General features: G+C 41.4%; 1 protein-coding gene across 1 annotated transcript; it reads left to right on the top strand.

Annotated features, from left to right (window-relative positions):
- Window positions 1–2,977: 2,977 nt before the first annotated feature.
- Window positions 2,978–9,730, top strand: LOC135255133 (olfactomedin-4-like). Its single transcript, XM_064335904.1, has 5 exons — window positions 2,978–3,136; window positions 5,421–5,555; window positions 6,433–6,672; window positions 8,238–8,394; window positions 8,648–9,730. The coding sequence occupies exons 1-5, from the start codon at window positions 3,077–3,079 to the stop codon at window positions 9,472–9,474; spliced, it is 1,419 nt and encodes a 472-aa protein (XP_064191974.1). The 5' UTR covers window positions 2,978–3,076; the 3' UTR covers window positions 9,475–9,730.
- Window positions 9,731–10,081: the final 351 nt, after the last annotated feature.

The following is a 10,081-nucleotide window of genomic DNA, read 5'->3' as shown; positions in this document are numbered from 1 at the left end:
CAGTGGTCTTCCTCGGTCTACCAGGTTTTTTGACATAATTGAGTTCACCAGTTGTTTTTCTCTTGTTAATGCTGAACCCAACTGTTGACTTGGGCATGCCCAGGGTTTCTGCAATGTTCCTAATTGATTGATTTTCATTTCTGAGCCTTATGACGGCCAGCTTAATTTGCATCGACACTGCTGTCTTCCTCATGTTGTCACACCCCAACAACAATCTCCAAAGGCAATTGCAAAGTCTAGAATCAAGACTAGACATCAACAGATCTCTTCTGCATTCACTAACGCCACAAATTAATACACCTGCCTAACGAAACACATCTGTGAAGCCAGTTCAACAAATACTTGTAGTACCTTAAAATGAAGGGACCATGTACAAAAGGTGCTGTGATTTCTAAACGGTTCATCTGATATGGATGAAAATACCTTCAAATTAAAGCTGACAGTCTGCACTTCAACCTCATTGTCATTGTATCCTTTCAAACTCAAAGTGCTAGAGTACCGAACCAAAATAACAAAAAATGTGTCACTGTCCAATGAATTATGGTGCTCACTGTATATACATACACACATGCATACATACATATATATATACACTCACCGGCCACTTCATTAGGTACACCTGTTCAACTGCAAACTGCACCCGTAATGCAAATATCTACTCAGCCAATCACGTGGCAGCAACTCAATGCATTTAGGCATGTAGACATGGTCAAGACAATCTGCCGAAGTTCAAACCAAGCATCAGAATGGGGAAGAAAGGTTATTTAAGTGACTTTGAATGTGGCATGGTTGTTGGTGCCAGACGGGCTGGTTTGAGTATTTCAGTAACTGCTGATCTACTGGGATTTTCACGCACAACGATCTCTAGGGTTTACAGAGAATGGTCCGAAAAAGAGAAAATATCCAGTGAGCGGCCGTTCTCTGGGCGAAAAATGCCTTGTTGATGGCAGAGGTCAGAGGAGAATGGCCAGACTGGTTTGAGCTGATAGAAAGGCAACAGTAACTCAAATAACCACTCGTTACAACCGAGGTATGCAGAAGAGCATCTCTGAATGTACACCACGTCAAACCTTGAAGCAGATGGGCTACAGCAGCAGAAGACCACACCGGGTGCCACTCCTGTCACCTAATGAAGTGGCCAATGGGTGTATATATATAAACTTTCTAACTTTCTAAACCTGGAATATTTTCTATTTTCATTTGTGCAGTTTTGTTCCAACTTTGCCAAGTTAGATGGAGAATGTCAGTAGATAGCAATTTTAAGGTCATACCACTGATTTTCAATGGTATTGGACTGGGCTGGGCCATTTCGAGCTATTATTTTGTAGTTTTTATGTGCTCTGGGTCATTGCCCTGTTGGTACATGACTTATCTCCCTAAATGCAGATTTCCTGTGGACTAAAACAGGTTGTACTCAAGGATTTGCCAATATTTAGCTCCTTCCATCTTGTTCCTGATGGAAACAAGCATGATACTGCCATAGCATGACACTGCCACCACCACACTTGATGGTAGTGATGATGTTTCCAGGGTGATTGGCTGTGTTTGGTTGGTGCCACAAATAGCACTTTGTTTCCAAGGCAAAGAGCTCAACATTAGTCTCGTCAGACCGCAACACATTCTTCCACACAGTGTCTGGGTTTGTCACATGGTTCCTGGCAAATGTCTGGCATGACTTTTCAGAAGTGACTTTTGCCAAGCCAGTCTTCTGTCCAGCTACTCTCAGAAAGAGGCCTAATCTATTAAGAATTGAGGACTGCTGATCTCTGGACAGTTTCTCCCATTTCAGCTCTGTGACATCGTTAGAATTGTAGCTGACCTTCTGGTTACTTCTCTGACGAGTACCTTTCTGGGTTGTGCTTTATCCTAGGAAGGTTCCAAGCTCTTTGTCTTCTACCAACTTAATCTCAAAGTTCCAAAGGCAATTCCTTGACCTTCATGGCAGCTGTCTGATCTGCTGTTTCAGTAGAACAGGTAAATTCTAAATTAAAAGAGTTGGACCTTAACTTATTTTGTGTGATCACTCCAGAAAAGTAAATACACCCGGCCCTATTTAGGTTGTATACACAAAGGGAATACTTATCAATAAAGTAATTTTCAGGTTTTACTTGTAATATAATTACAAAGACATCTTTCATTTTCATATTATAGAAAGTAATAAGTTAAACATATAGGAGTGGAAAAAATAACATTTTTGATTTTGTATCACAGTAAAAAGAAATAACCAATGGGGGTGAAATCTTTCTGAAGGTACAGTAAATATCAGAGATATAGATACACTTCAAGATTCTGACTTATAAAGGTTAAAAAAAAAAAAAACTTATACTAAACCGTGTGCACAAAGTGTAGACCACACGCTCTGCAGTTGAAAATGTTTTATATTCTACTGATGAGCAATGTGTGTTATACAAAGTATAATATATGCACTCAGTAGTCACTTTATTAAGCACACCTTTATCAGCACTGGGTAGCACCACATTTTGCATCCAGAACAGCCTGAATTCTTCATGGCATGGATTCAACAAAGAACTGGAGACAGTGCTTTACATTCTGGTCAAAGCTGACTCGATAGCATCATGCTTCGGCTACACATTCATGCTGCAAACCTCCTCCCAAAGGTTAGCGCTGGTGACTGGTGCAGGCAATTGGATTGGAGCAAACAGAAGTTATTGTAGAACCAGCTTGATGCGTGCTTTCTGACATGGTGCATTATCCTGCTGGATGTATCTGTTTTAAAATGGTGAACTGTGGCCATAAAAAGATGCACATGGTCAGCAACAAAGTTCTGATATGCTGAGTTTCAAATTTCAAAAAGATTTCCCCAGCTTTGTGGGTTTCTCCTAACTGTACTATCTCAGTTTAGCAATCTACTGACCACTTCCACTTGTAATGTCCTGCTCACTCAACACTTCTTACCACAACCCCCTTTCAGTTCCTCTTCCCTGCCTTACCTCAAAACTTTCCTTATGTGTAAGCTCATACTACTTCCTGATGGTCACATGATAACGCTGCCATGTGCGAATACTGATAACAAGTTCCCTACTTCAGAATCAGTTGCTTTCTCCTCTCACCAACCATGAAGACCTTGCGTGTTTACACAGTGATGGCCACTGTGATCCTCTCTGTCTTGGCACAGGTAAGGATTGGTAATTAACTAAGGGGAATAAAAGTCCTTCAGGAGCAATGGTCAGGGCAGCAGTGTGAAGCAGTGGTCAGGTATGTAGATTGTTGTCAGAACAGACAGAATAAGGTCAGGGTATCCAAAGAATATATTTTCTCTTTATATATAAATCAACTTTATAAGAATATGTTACTAATGGGAATTCTGGTTATATTGTATATAATAATATAATATACAGGATGTATATGTGTATACAGGTCAATGATGGATAAGCTCACTGGATATTCATGTTAATTTTATTCATTACAAAATTACTAAAATGCACTTTTAAATACAGTTGATTTCATTTTGGAATATACTTTGCACACAGAATTTACATGCTAATAATTTAAGTGTCATTGTAATTAAAGTGTCGCTTAAAACATTGTCAGATATCAACCATGTCATGCTGTGGTCTCTTGCTGATGAGGTAACAATAGGAAAAAATGTGTTAAAAAACAGATTGAGACTAATGTTCAGATGAAAGCAAGATTTTATCCTCCTCTATTTCAAAGTCACAAGCCACACAAGTTTGGTTCCAAAGGGGATAGCCACCATTTAAAACAGTGACACCTGCTCTTCATAAAATGATTGCGCACATAAAATCGAAACTCTTGTTGATATATATTGTGGTAGAAAAATCACCGTGCTCTGTTTCGGCGTTTGGATGTGAATAATTAGCTTTGTTCATGCAGCGTGGACCGCACAAACAGACACGCAGTGATATGAGTCTACTCTGTCTGACACAGAGAAGGTACGATATTTATACATTTCAATGGCGGCACCCAGAAAAATGGGTGCCACATACCCAAGGAATTCATTTTTTAATTTTTATTAATGACAATTTTATTATTTTCCTTATGTTTTTTCACAACATACGTTCTTCTTAGGGACTTGCAGTTGACTCAATTAGATCAGTCTTTTTGCAACAAGCACCAAGCATACATTGCATGGCAAGAGCTTTTGACAAGACTTCCACTATACATATTGTGGGACAGGCAAGGATTAACTAAAAATATTCTTATTTTCTGAATCCAGCAGTTCCAACAGTCAATGCCTTTGTTAAAATGTTCAGCACTCTGAATATTGAACACAAGCGATATTACGTGCCAGGACCCCTCACTTTTACCTACGTGTAAAATATATTTAATTTAATTTAATTTAATAATTATGTTTAAAATTAGAATTATAAATTAAATCTCTGAATTCATTGATAGGTCAGTCTACAGAAAACTGGTGGAATCAACCAACAAGGCAAAGCAAGCTCAATACCAGGTTTTAAGATTAAATAATTGAATTCAATATGAAGCAGTCAATTACATTAACAAATTGAAATCATACATTCTTTATTGAATGCAGATTTGAACCCACTACTTCAAATTACAAAACAGAAGACATTATACAAAACATTAAACAAGTGATTATGAAATACCAGAAAAGAAAGAGAGAGATGGATAAGCCAGACTTTGCCAAAGTATCACCCACTTCCAGTTTAAGCACCACAGGATGAAAGGAAACCAGCTAAGAACACACAACCAAGGAAACACCACCAAAATAAAAACAGGAAAATTCCTATTCTCCAAGGCTCTGAAATACAAACACAAACACAACTCAACAACCTTTTTTCCTGTGGCAGTCTTAAAGACCATACTCAGCATGGTTTGAGGATGTTTGTCCTGATTGGGTGATACCGAGATAAAGTGTAGGAGAGAATGGAAGGGGGATCAGACTTAATTTATGACAAGGTCTGACCTACCAAAAACATTGCATTCAAACTTAAAGAGGAAATGGAGAAAGGAAATATTAGGCATGTAGCCGTGCGGGGTCTCTGACCCCCGATATGGTGTCCTGTGTCTTCTGGTCTGTCTCTTCTGAGACAAACTCTGCCAGAGGTGAGACCCATAGGTTGTCAGCCTAGATTAGGGTATCAGGGGATTTTGAATTGCCGCAATAACATTTGGTTTGATCAAGGGGAGGGCAGGCCACTTTCTTAGAAACAATATATTATTATATCAAATTTACTATGTTTCCCTCTCTAAGACCATAATCTAAGCACTACATATCTTACTATATATATGTGTGTGTGTGTGTGTGTGTGTGTGTATGTGTATGTATGTATATATATATATATCTGTTACATGTGTGTGTGTGTGTATATATATATATATATATATATATCTGTTATATCTGTATATATATATCGGTTATATTTGTATATATATATATCTGTTCCACTGGGATTGCTTTTCTGATCCTGCAGGTGACAAAGGGGGCTGAGAAATCTCAGGAATGCACCTGTGAGCTGAATAATTCCGGGCTCACCTTCCCCATGGCTCGACTGCAGAACGTCCTGTCTGGTGCCACTGACTGCACCCGCAGGATCACCTCACAGAAGGTACCAACAAGCTGTGCGTCCACAGAACAGTTTTAACCACAACGCCACCCAGTGTAACAAAGTATGGATTTGCAAGTGGCTGCAACGCAGTAACCAGTACAGTGATGGAAGGGAGGGGCTTCAATAGCCCCAAAATGGGTGGAGCTATCATGTGCTGTCAGTGACACAAATGTTGCCCAAGCAAAGTATGTCATTATGAAAGGAACAGCACACAGTTACTCTCTAGTCATGAGGGAAATGGTGGTCGACCCTTTGAACAAAATGATCCACACATCCCAACCAGGATGTATCGTGGGCTAAAATGAAGGACAGTCAGTTTCATAAAATTAGTCTGCACTAGACTAGTCAATAAAATCTATTAGATTTTTTTGTACAGAGTGCAGGAGGTACTTTTTTTCTACAGGTAGTGAATTGACAAAATGGAGATACCAGTCCTTTGCTGATGATATCTTTCCCTTGTGCTGACTGTATACTGTGCTGATATCTCCACAGACACAGTTGCTTGTGAAACACTAACAAGTTCAACTGTTTTTGTCACTGCTAGTCACAGCCCTTATATACTGTAGTAATTAAAATAAATTGGAAACTGTATAATTTTGTAAAGCTTTTGGAAAGCTTTATCAAGATCCAAATATATGGATATGGCTCCAGATAAGGCTTTGCCCTGTCCTGGCAATCACTGCTCACTCAGTAAGGGAACGACATTTGTTTCTGCATTAGCCGCAGTAGGAGTGTATCTTATCAACCAATAATATGGTGGGCAGTTCATGTTAGGGTCTGGCAAACTGTGCATTTCATTATAATCCTGGAAGGGTGTTTCTGCTCTTTCGTTTTCAGTAAGAACATACACAAGTTTTGAATATACCTTTTCTTTTAGATGTCAGAAGTGAACATTCTCCTGGACAAACTGCACTACCGCCTCCGGCAGCTGGAGGTCGATGTGTTAGAACTGGAGGATGAGAGTGACAATGATGGGTCTGCCCAAGAAGGGGACCTTTTCATGGCAGTAGCCTTGCGCATCATTGAGATTGAGCTGGCTGAAATCCTGGACCTCATTACAAAACTCAACACCACTACTACTGATCACCAGGGCCTAACCGCAGACATTAGCACAAAGGTGAGGATCCCTGTGTACAAGTGCCAAAGAACACATTGCATCTGAGGGGAACAAAAATGAGTAATATAGGTAACGACCACAAAAGTATGACGGTGGTTGAACGGAGTGGTGTGTGTGTGTATGTGTGTGTGTATGTGTGGCTTGAGTATTAGCGAAAAACATGACCTCATTGCTGTTGTAATTGTTTTTTGTCTGGAACGTCACAATGCTGCAGAGAATTATGGGTAATTTTATTCATCAAAGTGTCCGAAGATGCAGACGTCAGAGAAGAACTCATTAAGAGCATTGACAAGCCTGCCAACACAGAAACTTCTCATATGGGAGAACCTGAACCCTTGCTCGCTTGAGTGAGAACGTACAATTTGTGGGTGTGAGGGGTTGTTGGTTTGAGGAGAAAGAATCCACCTTAGTCTTTGCAACAGTTTTGGATGTTGATCTCCCCACAAACTACACAGTCCGTAGATGTTCGACACACACAGGTTTCATTCATTGTACAACAAACAGACACAAAAGGAGCAGGGAAGATCCTTATTAGTCCAGGCCATTTAGTTCAGCTCCAGCATGCATCTTTCATTCCTGCCCCAGATCTTACCGAGGGCAGAACAGATAAAGTTATACCGATGATTACCAAATTGTCTGAAGTTGCAGTTGCATGCCGGATGAATAGCCCCTTCTCCACCTGCAGATGGCGCCCTTACCACGCCACCACTCCACAGTCTTGCGATAGTGAAGCAATACAGTCAGCACGTGTCACTCCAGACACAATTTTCAGGGTGTTTCATTTCTGTAGTAAGCTCAATTTTAAGTAAGTCAACACCGCTCAATTTTCTCTATATCATAACAAAGACACTGTGCAGCCACCACTGTCCCCAACCTTCAGGACAGTCAGAGAGCCTGATGTCTGGGTGTTCTGGATGTTAATCTACAATACAACACGTTGTATAGAACAATTTTATCCAATAGTTGACATTTTCACTGTTCTTGCGGGTACATATTGCTTCCCTGAAATAAATGCCAGCTTACCCCATACTGCCTGGACATCTGGCTCACATAGCTGCTCATCCAGCTCCCGTCAGACAGAACATTATGAGCTACTTGAATATAACAGAGTAGAACACAACGTACAGCCTCTAAAAATACAACCATAGGATGGATAAAAAGCATGCTTGCCCTTCAGTCTCAAGGGTAAACTTTGGGACATAGGTTGGACTTGAACTTAACAAGAGGGTATTTAAAAAAATGGTCAATAGCAACTACTTTGCAAAATATTTTTGTCAAAATGGAAATGAAGTAACCCACTGTATTGTAAATTGCTGTTTACATTTACTCTTTTTTAAAATTCTGAAATAAGAGTCAAATGGAACATAAAAAAACAGATGATTTTATAGAGGAGGCTAGGCTTACCTTAGCTCCCCTGCACAGTCACCACTGGTATGTGTGAAAGAGGTTTTCTGTGTGTGTGTGTGTGTTTGTGTGAGACAGAGAGAGAGGGTCTTTATATGTGCATAAGTGTGTTTGTGCATGTGAAAGGGGTCTACGTTAATACAGATCTATGCCACCCTCAGTTGAAGAACATGAGAATGGAGATGGAGTCTCTGGAGAAGTTTGACCACACAAACATTGTAGAGAAACAGAAGAAGAATCAGCAGCTGATGAAGACCCTAGAACAATGCCAGGCTGAACTGCAGGTGACAGTGGCCCCACCCATTATACCTGTGCCTGGTAAGACTCGCCTGCTTGGATACCTGTGAAATATTGAATAACAACTTGACACCACGTACATGTCAGAGTCAAGTACCTTATTCAACTAAGTTGTCAGACTTAAGTAACTTTTTTCAACTAAGTTTTCAGAATTAAATAACTTTTTCCAACAAAGTTATCAGAGTTAAGTACCCTTTCTCTGCATATTTAAAAGTTAGCACACACTCACTCAGTTCTTTGTCATGTTCCTCTTACTTACTCTGCCGCTCTGTAGGAAACTGCATCCATGGGCACCTGCTAAACGTGACGGGTCCCAGTACCTACACCATCACTCAATACGGGACGTCATACGCGTTTGGCGCCTGGGGTCGCGACCCCATGCCTGTCAAAGGGAAGGAAGACTGGTACTGGCTGGTGGCCCTGACCAGCAGCAACATCTATGCCAACTACGTTCGCTGGTACAGCAGCCACAGTGCCATCGTCTTGGGCGTGAATGCCGAGGATGTCTCCATTGCCTCTGGGAACCCCACCACCAACACGGTGCAGGGTCCCAACGTGGCCATGTACGGCGGCGCCCTGTACTACGGCTGCTACAACTCACCCTCCCTCTGCCGCTTCAACATGACCGACCGTACCATCACCACCGCTCCCCTGCCCAACGCCGGACACAACAACAAGTTCCCCTTCTGCCACCTGGCCACCTGCTACGGCTACACCGATATGGACGTGTCCACCGACGAGTCGGGCGTCTGGGTGGTCTACGCCACCCTCGAAAATTACGGGAACGTGGTCCTGAGCGAGGTGGAGCTCGGCAGCCCTCCCACCCTGGGCCGCACCTGGCGCACCTCGCTACACAAGCGGACCGTCACCAACACCTTCGTGGCCTGCGGCGTCCTGTACGCCACGCGCTACGTGGACAAGCAGAACGAGGAGATCTTCTACGCCATGGACACGGTCTCCGGGCAGGAGAGGTACGGCCTGGGGCTGCGCATCAAGAAGATGTCCGACAACATCCACTCGCTCAACTACAACCCCCGCGACCAGCAGCTCTACGTGTTCAGCGACGCACACGTTCTCACGTACCAGCTCATCTTCGGATGAAGCGCATCCGCAACCTGCTCCCCATTGCTGCACGCATACTGCACGTAAACGCGTATGGTATGCTTATTGACCGAATGTTAATGTTAACAGGTATTCATTAGAATTTAAAATATTTTCAAATATATTTTCATGATTTTCAACTGTGTCATGAATACAAGTCATATGTATTGTATTTGCAAGTCTTTCACATTGTTCTCGGAAGCATGAAATTGTACGAGACCATTGTAATGAGTAAATAAAACTCATTTAAATGCTGCCCCCCAGTTCTTTCAGACAACCTGCCGATTTCCCCTGAATGTCAGGAAGACAACAATGAAGCAATCAAATAAAAGCAAGTGTTCTGTTTATTTTATTCTACTTTACCCCTTCTTAATTTTGGTGGTTACTCAACTTGCCAAACTTGTTTGTGAAAAATACTGACTCACATACTCAATACTGACTGACCCATTATACTGACTCAAAATTAAGGACAAATGCTTGTTTCATCAAGGGAACAGTAAATTAAATCATGGTAAATCAGTCATTTTGCAATACAGGAAGTAGTCCAAAAATTAATAGAGAGATACAATCTAATTTATAAACAAATGGATAAGTTCGTATTCATGCA

The sequence above is a fragment of the Anguilla rostrata genome, chromosome 5 (assembly GCF_018555375.3).
Source record: "Anguilla rostrata isolate EN2019 chromosome 5, ASM1855537v3, whole genome shotgun sequence".
Taxonomy (NCBI): Eukaryota; Metazoa; Chordata; class Actinopteri; order Anguilliformes; family Anguillidae; genus Anguilla; species Anguilla rostrata.
The sequence above is the reverse complement of the archived record's forward strand: the minus strand, read 5'-3'. Positions and strand labels throughout refer to the sequence as shown.